Source organism: Scyliorhinus torazame, chromosome 13 (genome assembly GCF_047496885.1).
Source record: "Scyliorhinus torazame isolate Kashiwa2021f chromosome 13, sScyTor2.1, whole genome shotgun sequence".
Classification (NCBI taxonomy): domain Eukaryota; kingdom Metazoa; phylum Chordata; class Chondrichthyes; order Carcharhiniformes; family Scyliorhinidae; genus Scyliorhinus; species Scyliorhinus torazame.
In genome coordinates, this window is record NC_092719.1 from 53,325,334 (window position 1) to 53,346,175 (window position 20,842).

General features: G+C 44.2%; 1 protein-coding gene across 1 annotated transcript in view; it reads right to left on the reverse strand.

The window, feature by feature from the left end:
- Positions 1 to 2,611: 2,611 nt before the first annotated feature.
- LOC140388021 (fructose-2,6-bisphosphatase TIGAR-like) overlaps positions 2,612 to 20,842 on the reverse strand; it is a 29,235-nt gene continuing 11,004 nt past the window's right edge. The window contains exons 5-6 of the mRNA XM_072471506.1: positions 4,868 to 4,978; positions 2,612 to 3,885 (exon numbers count right to left, since the gene is read on the reverse strand). Of these exons, the coding sequence (XP_072327607.1) occupies positions 3,424 to 3,885; positions 4,868 to 4,978 (573 nt within the window). The 3' untranslated portion in view covers positions 2,612 to 3,423. The remainder of the gene's footprint in view (positions 3,886 to 4,867; positions 4,979 to 20,842) is intronic.

Sequence of the window (20,842 nt, forward strand, 5' to 3'; positions counted from 1 at the left end):
TGAGGATATCGGAAACTCCTCAATAACTGTTGGTTTCACATCCCGTGTGACCATTCAACCCTGTCCGATTGTATTGCCAAGGATAGTGACTTGGGCTTTTCCAAATTCACTTTTGGCTAGGTTTATCACCAAACGCGCCTCCTGAAGTCGATCAAATAACTCCATCAGATGTTTTAAATGTTCTTTCCATGTCTGGCTGAAAATGACCAGATTGACGACGTATACCGCACTAACGTGGGTAATCCTGAAACGACTTTGTTAGTTAACCGCTGAAATGTGGCTGGTGCGTGGCATAACTTTGAATTGGTATATACCATCTGGAATCACAAAAGCTGAAATCTCCTTCACCCTTTCGGATAAAGGTACCTGGTAGTAACCTTTAAGTAAATCCAATTTGGAAATAAAAGCTGATTTTCTCAATGCAATCCTCCAAACGTGGGATAGGATAAGAGTCAGTTCTTGTAACTGCATTAATCTTTCTACAGTCCACACACAACCGTTGGGTACCGTCTGGTTTAGGTACCATCACTATGGGTGAGCTCCATTGGCTGCAACCCACTTCAATTATGCCATTTTTAAGCATACTCTCAATCTCTTTGTTAACCTGTGCCAATTTTAAAGGGTTAAGTCTGTATGGATGTTGTTTGATTGGAACAGTATTTCCCACATCTACACCTGTCTAGACATTTTAGTACTTCCCAATTTATCTCCACAAACATGCCCATGTGATATCAATAACTCTTTCAGGTCAGTTTATTTTTCCTCTGGAAGGAAACTCAACAATTTATCCCAATTTTTAAGAACATCCTCATTTTCCAATTTAATTTGAGGTACGTCAAATACACAGTCATCTGGATTTGGTTCGTCACTTTGAGTGAGAATCATTAAAACCTCCTCCTTTTTCACTCCTTCCCTTTTAAGCAATTCACATGACACACTCGGTGAGTTTTCCTTCTATCTGGTATTTTTACCACATAATTCACTTCACTTAATTTCCTTTCAATCTGATAAGGTCCACAAAACCTAGCCACTGGCAAAACTACAAACTTTGGATTTCTTGCCCACTCCCCGTTTCATCACATTTTGTGCAACTTTTAAATGCCGTCGAACCAATTCGCCTGCTTTATTTAATCGTTCCCTAAAATTTGACATGTAATCCAATAATGTAATTTTTGATTTCTCACTCACCAATTTTTCCTTAACCAATTTAAGTGGTCCTCTTGCCTCATGACCAAAAATTACTTCAAAAGACTAAATTTGGTTGACTCATTAGGTGCATCCCTAATTGCAAACAGTACAAATGGAATTCCTTTATCCCAATCCTCTGGATAATCTTGACAATAAACCCTCAACTTTGTCTTTTAATGTCTGATGCCACCTTTCTAAGTGTATCATGGAGTTCACCTGACCCACAACTTTTAATAGATTGTGGTATGGGGAGCATACAGCCCACTCTACAGGTGTGGTACAGCAGAAATGGATCAGTATTTTATAAAGCAAAAAAATATTTATTCTATGAACTCAAGTTAACCCTTTTAAAACAGTGAACATCTTAGCAACCATTAATTCCAATACAACCCCCAAAGAATACAACACTAAGTAATCCTTTCTTTCCTTTGAACATCCATACGACTTAAAACACCTTTTATCAGAAGCACATCAGGTTAAAGTCACTACTGTTATTAGTTTTACATCACCAGGATCGATTTAGTCTTTAGATTAGAGATTCATACACCTTCTGGCCGTGTCTGCAGCTATCCAGCTCTGGAAACGAAACTAAAACACACCCTGCAGCAAACAGCCTAAAACAAAAGTAAAAAGCTGACAGACAGCCCAGCTCCACCCACTCTGACATCACTGCAGTAGTAAACACCCATTTCTTAAAGGTACTCTCACTAGATATATATATACACACCCATTTATTAAAGGTACTCTCACATGACAAGTTTGTCTGATGTTGGTTTTCCTCAATGGTGGTCTTTTGAGAGGTGGCTGCATGGAAGGGTTCAGAGTCTGCCCTTCAACAAAAAGGGAGGTGGAATATTTGGTTGCAGCTTGATTTGGAGCTTTGTTTCAGCAACATTCAAGGAGGCCCAGTATCTTTTATGTGGAATTGGGAGAATGAGAGTGGCTTGCAAATCCGCAGCAGAGTGAGCAATGGCACTGTAGTCATCTTCAAACTGTAGATCATGTATGTCTAAGATGGTCGGTTCGGTTTTGGCATGGAGGTGGTAAATTCTATGTTTAAAAAAAATTAAGTTCTCGATCCTTTCCTTCGAGCCTGGTCTTCTGCGGTTGCGATTTCACAGTCCTGTGGTGACTTGTGGGTGCAGCTCAGCAACCCTTACTTATCAACCATATGCATTGCAAACCCATCTTACACTCCTTCTCATTTGATCCCTAATATTTCTGAACTATTCCTTATTCTAGTGCAATTTGCCTCTCCCAGCTCACTGTGCACCTGGTTTCTTCTTGCTCATGCTCCATCCTGTGAGGATACAGGTCCCAGCTCTGTGAGCTGTAGAAGCACTGCACCATGTTAACTGTTAAAGTAGAACTTAGATACTCAGTAAAAGGTTAAAAAAAAAATCATGTCACGATATGCTACATGGTATTTTATTCTCATCTTTATTGTAGCATACATAATTGTCCAATGAAGTTTATTTATTCATCTCAGTTTTCAGGTGTAACAATTGTATTTTCTTTACATCAACATGCAAAAGGTAAACAATTCAAAGCATCGGGACCGTTAGATTTTCAATTGGGGGTGACAAGGCTTTTCAAGGTGCTTCGAAATCGATGAATATTGCACTTTGTAATGTCATTGGTATACAAGTTTAATTCTTACCCTCCTAGTTTCTAATGCTGCACAATAGCTACAATATTTCTGTACCAAATGACTCATCTGTTGTGAAGAATTTATCACAGGGTCAATCAGTAACCATAGTCTTCAAGCTATAAATTATAGAATGCTTTCCCTCAGTAAGGAAATTAAATGACAATTCGCACCGAGGTGCAGAATCTCCATGCTATATGAAAGGAAATATTAAAAGGTAGTTTCCTAAAATAAATAAGGTTACTCTGCACTATTTTAATATGCCAGAGTGAACGTCAAAAAAGAGAGATTAAAAAGGAGAATTCTGGAAATATTCAGGTCAGGCAGCATTCTTGGAGATAGGGAAACAGTCAATGTTTTAGGTTGATGACCATTTGCTGCCTGACCTGCTGAGTATTTCCAGAATTTTCTGTTTTCATTTCAGATTTCCAGCATCTGCAATATTTTGCTTTTGTTCTGAAGAAATTAATTTGGGTTTATCATAATCACAGGTTTTAATCAGAGACTGATTTTAGCAATCAAATCTGGATTCTGGCAAATACTCTAACAATAACACACCTGACGAAGAATAATTTATCACTATGGGCTCAGACTGAAAACACATCCTGTTGAACACCTATGCCATCAAGGTGGCTGCATTTATATATATAATCACACACTATCTGAGGAGAAGAGCTTACTACCTGATCAAAAGTAATGACAAAACGGCTTATTCCTGCATTTGGACAGACAGAAAAAACCTTGGACGGGTCAAAGGATGGCGGTAAAGGACATTTCAGGTCCTCTACAAAATGCCTAATCCACTGTAGCATAAATCCACCATGACTGACTACAAGTACATTAGCAATCAGATCTTTAGCATTGTCTGAATTGCCATCATTTATGTCACAGATGTTAGAGCCCACACTGCTGACACCTTCTAGTGGAGTGTGAAAGTCTCCTGAATGCTCAGCAGTTGAGTCAATCTGATCTGGTACACCGTTATCTTTTCCTGTTTGTGTCAAAAGGTGACATAAATAATAGAAAAAATCCTTTGCTCGAGCTTGAACCTGTAAAACAAACAGCGCATTGTCACCCAAAGTGTCACAGATGCAAAATATTCAGAGAAACATTTCCTACTACTGGTCCTCATTTGCAAAACAACATTCTCCCCAACACTGCGTCAGTAAATGCAATATGAAGACTACATATCATAGCATTCGCAGCAGAGCATACATTTCCAATGCATATACTAGCTGTCATATTTGAACATTTTTAGCTATTTAGTTTAGGAGGGAATCAGGCTTGCACATGTTGTATTAAGAGACTGCTATTCAGTTAAATTTGAACAACATACATCTGGGAATGTTTATTCAATTCAGTAGCTCGGACTGCTGGCTAGCAGAATTATGTTTCCCACATATCAGTTTAAGAAAGTTGAATTGGTGTTTGTACATTTAAAGATGGAAAATCTGATGTAATGTTGTCTCATTATTGAGCTCAGCAAAATTTGAACTGAACCAGTCATATAAGTTCAGTGATAGAAATGGGGAACTTTCTAATTTGAAACAAGTTTTAGAGTGGTTAATGAAACTTGAAAACTAGCATCTAGCCCTTCTTCTCAACAGGACCGTGAAAATCATATCAAAAAGCCTTCTCACCACACCCCTTACAGAGAGTAACACGGGGTCAAGGCTGAATATATAACAACTGAGACAGAGGCCAGGATTTTCCAGTTTTGCCTGTGGTGAGAATCATCACGGGCAGGATGGAAAATTTGACTTTGGGCAAGAATTTCTGGTCCTACATCAGGTAGGACTGGAAAATCCCAGGCAGTGACCGAGATAAAGACATTTACTTATTAAGAGATTTTATATTTTGTTAGCAATAAAAACAAATCTTGCAGATCTATTTCGCCAATTAATTTTGAATCAATTTTAGCTGCATAGCCTATATGAATTCAATCCAAGTACTAATTTATATCTGCGTGGTTTAAGTAGTGTATGTTTTAAGCCTGTGATCTGCACATCCATCCATCAATACATGACTTACATCATCCACAGTCTCAGCTCCCGGAGGGGTAAAATTAGGGCATTTCTGCCCTGCAGCTTTTGCCAGCGCCCTTAATTCAGTCAGTGGCTTTCCTTCAACAATGCCATATTTCTAGGAACAAAAATAGGATTAAAGTTGCAAGTAATAATAATAAGTATGCTCTGTAATTTGGGAAAAAAACGTAATGCACTTATTGTATCAGCAATTGCAGAATTCTACATAACTACTTTGAACTGTTGCTTTCAAAGAAATGGAACACATAAAAAGGAAGTAATTCATTAAGTTCATTTTTTATGTAACTGCTTCACTTCCTTAGTTAAGCTTTATCTATTATAAATTAATTTGTCCATAAGTAATGTGTGAACTGTGATGTGTTAGGCAGGTTGGTTCGATGTGGACTGCACTCGATGCAGGAAAGTTAGAAACAGACGTCGAACACAGGAGAAGATCCAACACTGTTTTATTCAACTAGATGAACTGCTGTATATATTCAGCTGTGGGTTGACACTATACTGATCGGACTAGTGACCTTGTAGTAGCCTGACCAGACATACTAGCTACCATGGTGTTTGCACTGTGCTAGCTCATGGACTCTGACTGTCACAGTAGCTGAGACCCAAGAAAGCGGGAAACCTAGTGCCCTCTGGCTTTATAGTGGTAGTGACCTGTCTGGTGATTGGCTGTGCTGTGTTGTCTGCTTACTGGTCATCCTATGTGTCAATCACTGCCTGTCTGCATTTCATTATATACATGAGTGGATATTATGGCAAACTGCTCATCAAAAACACCCGAAAATCACATCCTTCCACCTGAGCAACAAAGCTCTGTGAGAGCACAGAGCCATTAAAAAGAGCGCAAAAAATACCAAAAGCTGCAGAGCAGTAAAGCACAGCGGGAGAGAGCAGTAAAGCACAGCGGGAGAGAGCAGAAAAGCACAGCGGGAGAGAGCAGAAAAGCACAGCGGGAGAGAGCAGAAAAGCACAGCGGGAGAGAGCAGAAAAGCACAGCGGGAGAGAGCAGAAAAGCACAGCGGGAGAGAGCAGAAAAGCACAACGGGAGAGAGCAGTAAAGCACAGCGGGAGAGAGCAGTAAAGCACAGCGGGAGAGAGCAGTAAAGCACAGCGGGAGAGAACAGTAAAGCACAGCGGGAGAAAGCAGTAAAGCACAGCGGGAGAGAGCAGTAAGGCACAGCGGGAGAGAGCAGTAAAGCACAGCGGGAGAGAGCAGTAAAGCACAGCGGGAGAGAGCAGTAAAGGACAACGGGAGAGAGCAGTAAAGCACAGCGGGAGAGAGCAGTAAAGCACAGCGGGAGAGAGCAGTAAAGCACAGCGGGAGAGAGCAGTAAAGCACAGCGGGAGAGAGCAGTAAAGCACAGCGGGAGAGAGCAGTAAAGCACAGCGGGAGAGAGCAGTAAAGCACAGCGGGAGAGAGCAGTAAAGCACAGCGGGAGAGAGCAGTAAAGCACAGCGGGAGAGAGCAGTAAAGCACAGCGGGAGAGAGCAGTAAAGCACAGCGGGAGAGAGCAGTAAAGCACAGCGGGAGAGAGCAGTAAAGCACAGCGGGAGAGAGCAGTAAAGCACAGCGGGAGAGAGCAGTAAAGCACAGCGGGAGAGAGCAGTAAAGCACAGCGGGAGAGAGCAGTAAAGCACAGCGGGAGAGAGCAGTAAAGCACAGCGGGAGAGAGCAGTAAAGCACAGCGGGAGAGAGCAGTAAAGCACAGCGGGAGAGAGCAGTAAAGCACAGCGGGAGAGAGCAGTAAAGCGTAGCGGGAGAGAGCAGTAAAGCGTAGCGGGAGAGAGCAGTAAAGCGTAGCGGGAGAGAGCAGTAAAGCACAGCGGGAGAGAGCAGTAAAGCACAGCGGGAGAGAGCAGTAAAGCACAGCGGGAGAGAGCAGTAAAGCACAGCGGGAGACAGCAGTAAAGCACAGCGGGAGACAGCAGTAAAGCACAGCGGGAGACAGCAGTAAAGCACAGCGGGAGACAGCAGTAAAGCACAGCGGGAGACAGCAGTAAAGCACAGCGGGAGACAGCAGTAAAGCACAGCGGGAGACAGCAGTAAAGCACAGCGGGAGACAGCAGTAAAGCACAGCGGGAGAGAGCAGTAAAGCACAGCGGGAGAGAGCAGTAAAGCACAGCGGGAGAGAGCAGTAAAGCACAGCGGGAGAGAGCAGTAAAGCACAGCGGGAGAGAGCAGTAAAGCACAGCGGGAGAGAGCAGTAAAGCACAGCGGGAGAGAGCAGTAAAGCACAGCGGGAGAGAGCAGTAAAGCACAGCGGGAGAGGGCAGTAAAGCACAGCGGGAGCAGTAAAGCACAACGGGAGAGAACTAAAGCGTAGCGGGAGAGAGCAGTAAAGCGTAGCGGGCGAGAGCAGTAAAGCGTAGCGGGCGAGAGCAGTAAAGCACAGCAGGAGAGAGCAGTAAAGCACAGCGGGAGAGAGCAGTAAAGCACAGCGGGAGAGAGCAGTAAAACACAGCGGGAGAGAGCAGTAAAACACAGCGGGAGAGAGCAGTAAAACACAGCGGGAGAGAGCAGTAAAACACAGCGGGAGAGAGCAGTAAAACACAGCGGGAGAGAGCAGTAAAACACAGCGGGAGAGATCAGTAAAACACAGCGGGAGAGATCAGTAAAACACAGCGGGAGAGAGCAGTAAAACAGTGGGAGAGAGCAGTAAAGCACAGCGGGAGAGAGCAGTAAAACACAGCGGGAGAGAGCAGTAAAGCACAGGGGGCGAGAGCAGTAAAACGCAGTGGGAGAGAGCAGCAAAGCACAGCGGGAGAGAGCAGTGGTGCGAGAACGAGACGTATCGCAGAGTGATATCACAGGACAAAGATTTATGTTGGGGTGAGCACACTAGTAATTTTTAATTTTAATTTCAAATAAAATTAATCAACTACAAATTAATTTAGCCTAAAACTAAAGGCAATTTTATAATTTATATGATTAGTGTTCAATTATTATTTTCAAATAAAACTAATCAACTACAAATTAATTTAGCATAAAACTTAATTAATTGAATCTAGGGTTTAAGTTAAAATTAAATAAAAAGGTATAGCAACACTAAAAGATTCTGAATGTTTCAGTAAATTAAACTCTGAAATGATATAGGTAATGACAGAAGTAAAACATTTGCGTTAACTCCCTATAAGTTAAAGTGGTGTCAGGGATGCAGTTGTTTGGTGAGTAGCTGGCAAGTCTTTATTTATTCAAGTCCTCATTTATTTGTCGTAGAATCCCTACAGTTCAGGAGACCATTTGGCCCATCAAGCCTGCATTGACCCTCTGAAAGGTCCACTTTCTCCACCCTAACCCCACCTAACCTAAACATCTTTGGAAACGAAGGGGCAACTTAGCATTGTCAATCTACCTAACCAGCACATCTTTGGACGGTGAGAGGAAACCCACACAGACCCCCAAGGCCGGAATTGAAACCCGGTCCCTGGCGATGTGAGGCAGCAGTGCTAACCATTGTGCCACCGTGCTGCCCACTCAGCTAATCTAAAAAATAAATGAAGAGCAGAATTTATTGTCCAGTTGTAACTGTTTTTGAGAAGGCGTTGTCAGCTGCTTTCTTTAACTCCTGGAGTCTATGTGGTGCAAGTAGATCCATCGTTCCAGGATTGTGACCTAGTAAAAGTGAAGGAATAGGATATAGTTCTAAGTCAGGATGACATGTAACTTGAAGAGAAACTTGTAGTTGGGTGTTCCCATGTGTCTGTGGTTGTGGTCTTTCAAGATGGTAGCGATCAAATTTTGAAGAGTGCTGTCAAAGGAGGCTTGGCAGGTTGCTGCAGTACATCTTGCTAACACTAGGTGTTGGTGGAGGTGGGAATGAATGCTTAAGTTGGTGTATGGGGTGCTGGATGGTGTGAAGCTTAGAGAGTTGTTGGAGATGCACTCATTTCGACAAGTGGAGAGTATTCCATCACACTCCTGACTTGTGCCTTGTAGTTTGTGGACTGCCTTTAGGGATGCAAAGGGGCAGTTACTCGGCACAGAATTCCCAGCTTCTAACCTGCTCAAACAAACAAGGCTTCATTGGGGCAGGTGTTTCAACACAGGCTGCTAGCGTCAGCTAACTGTTAGCCTGTTCAAATAGCCGATGACATCAGCACATCACGTGATTGAACTCTTAAAGTGACCTTGTTCCAACTGGGAAAAAGATGAATGCACAACACTTTCCCCCCCTTTTACATCAGGGGCTCCTGTAATGAAACACAGTATAATGTTATCAAGATTTATAATATACAAGTGGCGCAGTGGTTAGCACTGCTGTCTCAAGGCACCGAGAACCGGGTTTGATGCCGGCCCTGGGTCACTGCCCATGTGGAGTTTGCACATTCTCCCCGTGTCTGCATGGGTCTCACCCCACAACTCAAAGATGTGCAGGGTAGGTAAATTGGCCATGCTAATTGTCCCCTAATTGGAAAAAAATGAATTGGGCACTCTAAATTTATTTATAAAAATATGTACAGTTAACAAACACAACAGTCAATAGGTTAGACGTTTTGGAGGTCTTCGACTCCTGTGTCGCCGAACCTCGGGCGTTGCTTTTTCATGTTGACTGTAGCCTCTGGTATTTTTGGTTGCGTTTGTGCATCGTCCGTTGTTGCTTTAACCGGAGGCAATGTCATGTTTTCAGATTTATTCGGTGTTGAAGTGTCCTCCACTGGGTACTGTCCTCCATGGTTGTGTCTGGTACTGTCAGGTTCTCAGGAATGTCTAGGGCTTCACTTGGCACAGTTTGTTGCAGACTCTCAGTTGACTCTGTCTCTGGCGTTCCAATTGCTAAAAGTTGATCAGCGTCTCTTCTGCACTCCATCATCCAGAGTATGAACAGTGTAGGCCGGTCCTGTCGGTGCTAAGATGGCAGGTACCCACTTCTCACTGGCGGTATAGTTCATTGCCAACACTTCCTTTAGCACCATGGACATTGCCTTAGCAAAACCCTGCCAAAACCCTCTAAGCTTCGGGCATGACAAAAACATGTGGACATAATTTGCTGGGCTTCCCGCGCACACCTATCCTCTACCCCGAAAAACTTGCTCATCCGGGCCGCTGTCATGTGTGCCCGGTGAACTACCTTAAATTGTATCAGGCTAAGCCTGGCACATGATGAGGAGGTATTAACCCTGCTTAGGGCATCTGCCCATACACCCGCCTCTATCTCTTCTCCTAGTTCGTCCTCCCACTTGCCCTTGAACTCCTCCACTGGAGTTTTCTCTGACTCCGAAAGCTCCTGGTAGATATATGAAACCTTCCCCTCTCCCATCCAGGTACTGGAGACTACTCCATCCATATCTCCCGTGGCAGCAGCAGCAGAAAGGCTGGCACCTGTATTCTCAGGAAGTCTCGCACCTGCAAATACCTAAACCTGTTCCCTGCTGGCAATTCAAAATTATCCTCCCAAGGCGTTCAGGCCGGGAAAGCTCCCATCTATAAATAGAACCCCCATCCTTTTAATTCCGGTCCTTTGCCAACTCCTGAACCCGCCATCTAGCCTGCCCGGTACAAACCGCTGATTATTATAAATCGGAGTCCAAACCGATGCTCCCTCCACTCTCTTGTATCTCCTCCATTGCCCCGAGATTCTGTGCTGCGACCACCCCCCAACTGCGCTCCAGCAACACTTTCTACACTCGCGGGGTTTTACTCGCCCACACAAAGCCCAAAATAACCTAATTCACCCGCTTGAAAAAGGCCTTTGGGAGGAAGATGGGGAGGCACTGAAAGACAAACAGAAATCTGGGGAGGATCGTCATTTTCACAGTCTGTACCCTCCCTGCCAGTGATAGCGGGAGCATGTCCCATCTCTTAAAGTCCCCTTCCATTTGATCTACCAACCGGGATAGGTTTAACTTGTGCAGTGCCTCCCATTCCCGGGCCACCTGGATTCCCAGATACCGAAAGCTCATCCCTACCATTCTAAGCGGCAACTCTCCCAGTCTCTTCTCCGGTCCTCTTACCTGGATCGCAAACATCTCGCTTTTCCCCATGTTCAATTTATACCCCGAAAAATTGCCAAATTCCTCCATGATTCACATTACTTCCCCCATCCCCTCCAACGGGTCTGAAATATACAAGAGCAGGTCATCTGCGTAAAGCGAGACACGGTGCTCCACTCCCCTCCGAACTAGCCCTTTCCAGTTCCTAGAAGCTCTTAATGCCATGGCCAACGGCTCTATGGCCAGAGCAAACAGTAACGGGGAGAGGGGGCACCCTTGCCTCGTCCCTCGGTGTAGTTTAATATACGACCTCAGCCGGTTCGTACGCACACTCACTACTGGTGCCTGATAGAGCAACCGCACCCAGTCAATAAAGCCCTCACCAAACCCAAACCTTCCCAGCGCCTCCCACAGGTAATTCCACTCCACCCGATCAAAAGCCTTCTCTGCATCCATTGCTACTACCACCTCCACCTTCCCCTCCTTCTGAGGACATCACAATAACATTCAAAAGCCTTCGAACATTGGCCTGGTGTTGGCTGCCCTTTACAAATCCCATCTGGTCTTCCCCTATCACCCACGGGACACACTCCTCTATCCTTGTGACCAGGATCTTAGTCAGCAGTTTGGCGTCCACATTCAGTAGAGAAATTGGCCTGTATGACCCGCACTGCTCCGGATCCTTCTCCCATTTCAGGATCAATGAAATCGAGGCATGCGACATTGTTGGGGGAGGACTCCCTTCTCTCTTGCTTCATTAAATGGTCTCACCAGCAGTGTGCTCAATATCTCTGAAAACTTCTTATAGAATTCCACCGGGTAGCCGTCAGGCCCCGGGGCCTTGTCAGACTGCATGCCATCCAGCCCCTTGATCATTTCCTCAATCTCAATTGGGGCTCCCAGCCCTTCCACCAGATCCTCATCTACCCTCGGAAACCTCAACTGATCCAAAAACTGCCTCATCCCCTCCACTCCAGCCGGGGGTTCCAACTCATATAATTTACTATAGAAGTCCTTAAACATCTCATTCGCCCCCGCTGGGTCCAGGACAGTATTCCCGCCTCTATTCTTTACTTTGCCTATCTCCCTGGCCGCCTCCCTTTTCCTGAGCTGGTGCGCCAACATTCTGCTTGCCATTTCCCCTTACTCATAAATCGCCCCCCTTGCCTTCCTCAACTGTTCCACCGCTTTCCCTGGGGTCAACAGCCCAAAATCCGCCTGTAACCTACACCACTCCCTCAGAAGCCCCCCGTCTGGGGCCTCCAAGTATCTCCTGTCCACCTGGAGTACCTCCTCCACTACCCTATTCCTCTCAGTCCGCTCCGCCTTTTTTCTGTGGACTCGTGTCGAGATTAATTCCCCGCTGACCACTGCCTTCAGAGCTTCCCAAAACATTGCTGCGGAGACCTCCCCCGTATCATTTGTTTCCAGCTAGTTCTGGATGGACTAGTTAACCAACCCACAGATCGCTTCATCCACTAGCAACCCCACATCCAGTCTCCACAGCGGGCGTTGCCCTCTCTCCACACTAACCCGTAGATCCACCCAATGCGGGGCATGATCCGACACCGCGATTGCAGAGTACGCAGTATCCACCACCTCCGGTTTTAGCGCCCTACTCAGAACAATAAAGTCAATGTGAGAGTATACCTTGTGGACATGTGAGGAAAAGGAAAACTCCTTCGCCCTTGGCCATGCAAACCGCCATGGGTCTACTCCCTCCAACTGTTCCATAAACCCCTTCAATTCCTTTGCCGCATCCGGTCTCCTCCCTGTCGTGGATTTTGACCGGTCCAATTGCGGATCAATGACTGTGTTAAAGTCTCCTCCCATGATCAGGTTGTGTGACTCTAAGTCTGGGATCTTACCTAAAATTCCACGTCCTCCCAATTCGGAGCATACATGTTCACGAGTACCACCTGCACCCCCTCCAGCTTCCACTCACCATTATGTACCTACTCCCCATGTCTGACACGATTCTCTCTGCCTCGAATGCCACTCATTTGTTGATCAAGATCGCTACCCCCTTGGTCTAAAGTTCAGCCCTGAGGCCGACTAGCCATCACCCTTTTTAGGCCAACCTCTAGCTCGCACTCTCCGCCTCCTCGTGCCCCCCCCCCCCCCCCCCCCACCGCCCCCCCCCCCCCCCCCCCCACCCCCTCGGGCATTCGCCGATCTCCCATTTGTCCCCTAGTAACAGTTCCGCCCATCAGCAAAGCAGCTCCCCCCCTCGCCCCCCCCCCAGCAACACCATTAGAAACCGAACCCGCCCCCAAAGTCAAGCTCCAGCTTAACACCTGCTCACCCCCCACTGCGCTTCCGAGAGTCAGCTGACCCATGCTGACTTGATAGTGCCCGCCCCTGGCACCAAGCAGTCTGTCTCCCCATTGTTCTGTCCCCTCGCCCCCCACTTGGACAAACATATTAAAAGCATCACATTCCCCAGTAAGCAAACATCAGAAAAAAAAGTGAAAAAACAGTGAAGAAACAGCCTCTTTAGAAAAACAAAACACCCAAAAAACAGAACCAACCCCAAAGCCCACCCCCCCCTCTAACCAGCTCCCTGCAAGACAAAGTTAACATTAGCCATCCAAACATAGTGCTACTTATACTTATACAACCCTGCAAAACAAATCGCCGCCACAGTACTTCTCCAAGGCTTCAGTCTCTTTTAATTCACCTCCAGCCTCTTCTCTTTAATAAAAGTCCATACTTTGTTTGGTGTTTCAAAGTAGAAGTCCCGTTCCTCATGTGTGACCCACAGACGAGCTGGGTACAGCATCCCAAACCTCACCCCCTTCTTAAAGAGGGCCGTTTTCGCCCGATTAAACCCAGCTCGCCTCTTGACCAGATCTGCATCCAGGTCCTGATAAATGCACAGCTCACAATTCTCCCACTTGCTGCTCCGTTCCTTCTTGGCCCACCGCAGAACATGTTCCTTGTCCAGGAATCGGTGAAAGCGTACCACCACCGCCCTTGGCGGCTTGTTCACTCGGGGCTTCTTCGCGAGGGCTCTTTGCGCTCTATCCACTTCCAGGGGCCGAGGGAACGCCTCAGCCTCCATCAACTTCTCCAACATGTGCATCACATAAGTCCTCGCATCCGATCCCTCACTGCCTTCAGGGAGGCCAACAATTCTAAGATTCTGCCTCCTGGACCTGTTCTCCAGCTTCCCCTGCGTTCTTTTCTGGCGGTCGTTCATCATCTCCACCTTGGTCTCCAGCACGGTTATGTATTCCTTGTTCTCGGACACCTTTTTCTCCACCTCCTGGATTGCACATCCGTGGGTCTCTTGATTCTGCACAACTTGATCAATTGAAGCCTTAATCGGGTCCAGCGTGTCCTTCTTCAGCTTGGCGAAGCAATCTTCAAAAATCTCCACCAGCTGCCCCGTCGACCACTGTGTCGTCATCCCGCGACCCTTGCTCTCCGCCATGCTTTCCCGTGTTGCCGGCTCTGCTCGAGTCTTCTTTATCGGACTTTGTCTTCTCACACGTCCACTTCTGGTCCAATTCTCCATACACCGGAGGGGGAATTTCTCTTCACTGTCTCACTCTTCACCAATTTATCCCATAAAATCTGGAAACAAACAGGGGAAAAAGGTCCAAAAGTCCACCACAGGCGGGAGCTATCAAATGTGTGACCTACTCCTCCATGGCCGCAACCGGAAATCCCAGTACTTTTGATTTTAATAATACCTCTTTTCCTTGTGCCAAGGCCTTCCCGCACTGATCCACCCATTTCCATTTTCTGTTTTGACATAATAAGTTGTGCACAGGCTTGAGAATAGTTGCTAGATTAGGGACAAATCTTCCATAATTAGTTTAATAAGCCCAAAAATGAACAACTTTTATTTATGTTTTGAGGTGCTGGTGCCTCAGTCATGGCTTTTACTTTTGAAGGTGATTTGTGCCGTCCCTTTGCAGCTATGACATGCCAGTTTTCTATAGAAGATTTGAAGGATTCACATTTATACTCGCATACTCGTAATCCTCTAGTCACTGGAGTCTGACATCTAAATTTTGGAGGTGCTCTTCTTCATTCTTTCCAGTGACAAAGATATCATCCTTCTAGAACGCTGAGAATTTGATCCATGGCACATGATGCCAAATGGAAGCCATTTATATCTGAATAGCCCCAATGATCAAATCTGAATCCACATTAATCTCGGGATAAGTTCCACTACGGTCAACTTTACTGAAATGTTGGCCTCCAGACAACCCAGCAAATATATCAACTTGAGGGTACTGCGGTGCACACAGAACCGTATTGATAGTGACTTTCAAACGACATAGTCGTACAGAAACATCCTTCTTCATCACAGGTACTATGGGCGTGGACTAACCACTTACATTAACAGGTTCAAGGATCCCCTTCTTAACAAGCCTCTCTAATTTTGCTTGACATTAGGCCTGATGGCGTGCAACACTGACCGACCCTTTAAGCATCTTGTTTGGCTTTTGCCCTTAATCTTTAGTTTGAATGAGATCTCTTTCATGCTTCTCAGCTCTTTAAAGACTATGGCATGTTTCTTTAAAATCTCGGTAGACCTGCTTCGGACTCAGACATGAGATTTACCATGGCCCAGTTTTGCTCGATTCTCCCCAGCCAGGTTCTCCCCATTGGGGCTGGATAGTTACCTTTAACGTCGTGCAGGGACAAGGCTGCGTTCTGTCCATTTCACTGCATATTTACATCGATATGGCCCTTCAACGGAACCACCCCAGTATCTTAGTTTAGTATTGGCATTGTCTATGATATGTCATAGTTTCTCTTGGTAAACAGTTTCTGATACCAACAGAACTCCCACTCAAGTGTCCAACTCCATTTTTACCGGTTGTCTGTCCAGTAAAGGAGTGACCCGGTAACACTTTGTTGCACCTGCAATAGCCAGTATATTGAACGACAGTTTGTCATCAGACTGTGACTCTGGTCCTTTTTCGCACCCATTTTGTATTGTGTGGATTTTTTTCCTCTATTCGGTTTTTGCTTTTTATAGTTCTTTCTGGAACTACTTTTCCCCAACACGCATGTTTGATGTGCCCCTTTTTACTACAATTCCTGTTTTTTGGACAAGACGTACTCAGGCAATTTCCTGAATTGTCCAGAGTTTAACAGAGTTGCAGCTGTACTGAACAGTTGGTTAGGGGTGTGGTGAGATCTGGATGTTGTCAGAGCCCACATTCTCTGTTATCCAATGCGTCCAGCCATTGCTTGATGTTACATGGGTTGAATCAAATTGAATGAAGACTGGTATTGTGATGCTCTGGACCTCAGGAGGAGGCCAAATGGTGCAAAAAACAACGGCAATATGAGGAAAAACATTTTCCTGTGGTGTGGGGTTAGATTCTGAATGCACTGCTGAGAGTGTGATGGAAGCAAATTAAACTGTGGCTTTCCAAAGGATAATTATCTGAAGAGAAAAAATTTTGCAGGATTACAGGATAAAGGTGAGGGAGTGGGACTAGCCGAATTGCACTTGCAGAGAGCCGGCACAGACATGAATGGTCTCCTTCTATCCTCGTTCCATTTTATGATTCTAGTGGTACTATGGTGCTTTAGCTTTGTGCCTCCTTGTTCTTCAGGGTGTACTGTTAATAATCTCCCATGTAGGAATCAACACTACTTAATTGCTTCCCAAACTGCAACAAGCTTTCTGCATGATTTTTTAAAAAAAGGACAGAATGCATTGCTTTAAAATAGGGACTAAATTATGTCTGCATGCCTCGTCGCAATTATCTCCCACCCCCTAACCTTTACTTGCAGATTATATTTTGGTGTTTATGCCTTTGTGTAATACCAGAGATTGGCCAGCACTTAAACACGAGTACTCTATCATAACCTGCAAGTTTTTGTACTCTCATTGAAAAGTCCATACTTTCCACAGAAAAACCTCACACATTTCTTGCAATTCTGCAAAATGCTGCACGGTAACTGAAAAGCTGGTTTTACTATAATATAGATAATTAAGTGTTAAAACAACTATCCCAGAGCCTACTGCCAGTGGCATAGAGGCAGCCGTGCCAACCAAACAAATGCTGCATTTAAGTTACCTTATTGGGGCTTTGCAGGAAAAGGACTCATACACTGCATGATGTTAAGAACACCAATTGCATCATTATTTAAATTAACTTTATTTACAAAGTGCAATATATGATACACTGTGAGAAAAACAAAGTTTGTGCAATTACTCATCTGAAAACTGCAAACCTAAATCGTCACTACATGTTTCTATGTGTTGACACCCTCCTACTTTGATCAGTATGGAAATCACACATTTCCATTGATGAAAAATTCTTAGAAGCTTTCAAGCTTGGTGTCTAATTTAATACAAGACACCAAATTGCATATCATAATGCATCATTTGTCTCCTTTCACCTGTATAATATATTTTAACGTGGATTAAAGATTTTTTTTTTAAAAATCCCTCCAATTTTGAACTGGTTTTAGACTGGATTGTTTTTATTTGTAGCAAAAGTAAAAGCTCTCCTTTGTTAGGGTAATTAATATCTGCAAGTAGAAATTCAGTGCAAAACGCTGAAATTATATTTACTGAAAATTGCATTTCAAAGCTCAGGAATATTGCTGTAGATAAATTTATATTAGAAACATAATACATAGTGTTCAAAATGTTCCAGCATTTTAATTACTCAATATTAACAATTATTAAAAACTATAATTTTGATTACAAAGTCTTCACTTAAAATTGTGGCTGTGTTCCTGAAAATTGCAACCAAGTGAAACAACTAAGTAGGTTCCCACAAGAATCAATGTTAAAGCTGGAGTTAGTGTCCGTCAGACATTTCTCACCCGGGAAAAAAACTGAAATACTGTATCATATATGTGCAGCACTGTGCATTACTGGCTGAAATAACTAGCAAAATAAAATACATCACTAAATATAAAAATTAAAAATAAATAATTTTTAAAAATTATAGTATTCACCTCAGTACTGTTACATTGACCAGGCTCCCCCGAAGGCTCACGCAAGAACAAAGTCAGAGTGGCAAGGGTGGTGGTGTGCTTGGGGGTGGGGGGTGGGGGGGGGGTAGGATTAGTCAGCAAGGCGGGGAAGCAAGAGGGTGGGGGTCGGCAAGGGTAGGAGTGGGCAGAAGAGGGCAAGGGTGGAAGTGCTGGGGGAAAAGTTACGTGAGCAGACAGACCACAAGACCAAGTCTGTGACAAACAATGTTCAAGTGAAGCTGGATGACCAGATATGACATGACTTAACACTTAGGTGAAACAACGTTAAGTTAGTCAACGTCAAGCGAGGGCTGACTGAATATAAAATATTATAGAAGGAAAATGACCATTCAGGAGCTCGCACTGTCATCCTGTACAATAGCAAGGCTTGAGAACAGCAATTCACAGTAGGCTCCACATACATCTCCACTACATTAGGGAGGCTAAACACAGACTGGGTGACCGTTTTGTGGAACACGTTCAGTCAATTCGCAAGCTTGACCCTGACCTTTCTCTTTCCATTCCAACTAAACATCTTGCTCTTGTGCCGATATGTTCCTTGGTCTGCTGCGAAGTTACAGTGAAGCAAGCCCAACGCCAACAGGAGGATCAGCACCTCATTTTCCAATCAGACACTTCACTGCCTTCTTACCTCAACTTCAACAACCTCAAATCATAAAAAACATTTGCCATCATTTTGATCAATTTTTTTTTTTTATAAATTGTATTTCCCCCCATACTCCTTCCCCCACAACCATTGGTACTTGTTCTTATGTTCTGCTTTCACACAGCACTGACCCTTGTTTTGCTATTAACACATTCTGTTATCTTTATGCCACTATTGGCACTTTCTTTCGTCTTTAACACCACTACTAACACCCTTTGCCTTGTAGCCAAGAATCTTTGTCAAATCTCTCCTGAGCTCTTACCTATCTCTGACCTACTTTGCTCCAACTGCACCAATCGCACCAACAGTATAACATCCACATTTCTACCTACGCCTTAAAATGTTTTGCACTGGGTGTAGAGGAGAGGAAATCAGCAAAGCCACTAAGACCATAGTTATCATCTTTTGATAATTTTGGTCAAATTCCAAAACATATTTGAGCAACTTAAATTAAGGTAGTCATTTAATTGAATTCTTCATAAATACAAAATTCATCACCTTCATTTAATTGAATTCTTCATAAATAAAACATTTGTCACCTTCCACATTGTAGCATTTAGCTGTTTGTTTAAATCTAGTGTTCTGGCCTCAACCGTCCTGCTGACTACTGGCGGCTGTCACAGAATCACTGCGGTGCAGGAGGCGGCCAGTCTGCCCATCGTGTCTGCACCGACTCTTCAAATGATCAAGACTTAGTGCCTTTCCCCTACCCTTCCCCTGTACCCCTGCACATTACTTGAATCGAAACAATCATCTAGTGCCTTCTTTAATGCCTCCGTTGAACCTGCCTCCACCACATTTCCAGGCAGTACATTTCAGACCCGAACCACTTGCTGTATGGAATTTCTTTTTCAGACATTGCATTTGCTTCTTTTGCAAATCAATTTGAATTCACACCTCCTTGTTCCCAATCTTTTCACATGCGGAAAGTTTCTCCTTATCTACTCTACCCAGCTGCCTCATGATTTTGAACCTCTATCAACTCTCCTCGTGGCCTTCTTGTCTCCAAGGAGAACAGTCCCAATTTATCTAATCTCTCTTCGTAACGGACGTTTCTCGTCCCTGGAACCATTCTTCTAAGGCTCTTCTGCACTCTCTCCAATTCACATCCTTTCTGTGGTGTAGCACCCAGAACAGTACCCAATATTCCAGCTGAGTTCTAACTAGTATCTTATACAATTCAGCATAACCTTTTTGCTCTTCTACTCTATGCTCTTATTAATGAAGCCCAGAATACTATAAGTTTATTAACTGTTCTTTCCAACCGTGCTGCCACCTTTAATGACTTATACACTTATATACCCAGGTCCCTCTGCTCCTGCACACTCTTAAAGTTCTTCCCCATATTTTATATAGTCACGCCATGTCCTTCCTACCAAAATGAATTTGCTAGCACATTTCCACATAGAACGTCATCTGCCACCTAGTGCCCACTCCACCAACTTGTCTATGTCCCTCTGAAGTTCTACACTGTCCTCCTCAGTTTACAATACTTCTAAGCTTTGTATTACTCTCACATTTTGAAATAGTCTCCAGCACACCAAGATTTAGATCATTAATTGATATCAGGGAGCAAGGGTCCCGATACTGACCCATGGGGAACCCCACTACAAATCTTCCTCCAGCCTGAGAAATTACCATTAACCACTCTGTTTCCTATTAATAATAATAATAATAATAATAATAATAATAATCGCTTATTGTCACAAGTAGGTTTCAATGAAGTTACTGTGAAAAGCCTGTTCGGGGAGGTTGGTATGGGAATTGAACCCGCGCTGCTGGCATTGTTCTGGATTACAAGCCAGCTGTTTAGCCCACTGTGCTAAACAAGCCCCTGCTTATCAAGGCAGGAAGTTGAAAAAGATGTGGACTCATACAGCAGTCTAACTTTCAAAAGGCATTCAATACAGTGCCTTGCAGGTTTGTGAGCAAAGTTACAGATGGAATTAAAGGGGACAGTAGCAAAGGTGAACATGAAATTGGCTAAGTAATTTCTATCCCAACTATGGAGTTTACATATTTTTCACTTTTACTTCAGATAAATCTACCTACATTGAACTTAATTTGTCACTGAACAATCCAAGCTTAAACTCTGCTGGCATATTCTTGTAAGGTCTTGGCCATGTTCTCAGTCTATAGGCATTACCACCCAAGCTAGGTGTCTTCAGTGAGTTAATTAAAACTGCATTTAGGTATCCCAGAAACAGACAGGTGGAACACTATACTTCCTACTAATTGGATCTAGCTTTCCTTAGACTTGGCCTCTGCTCCCTTCCCTCTTAGCCAGTTACCCATCTAAATCTACCTATAATAAACACTGATCTTTCTAAAAGAGCTTATCATAAGACATTTGCTCAGCGGTTTTTGAAATTCCACATGTACATGATATAATTTTCCTTCTTA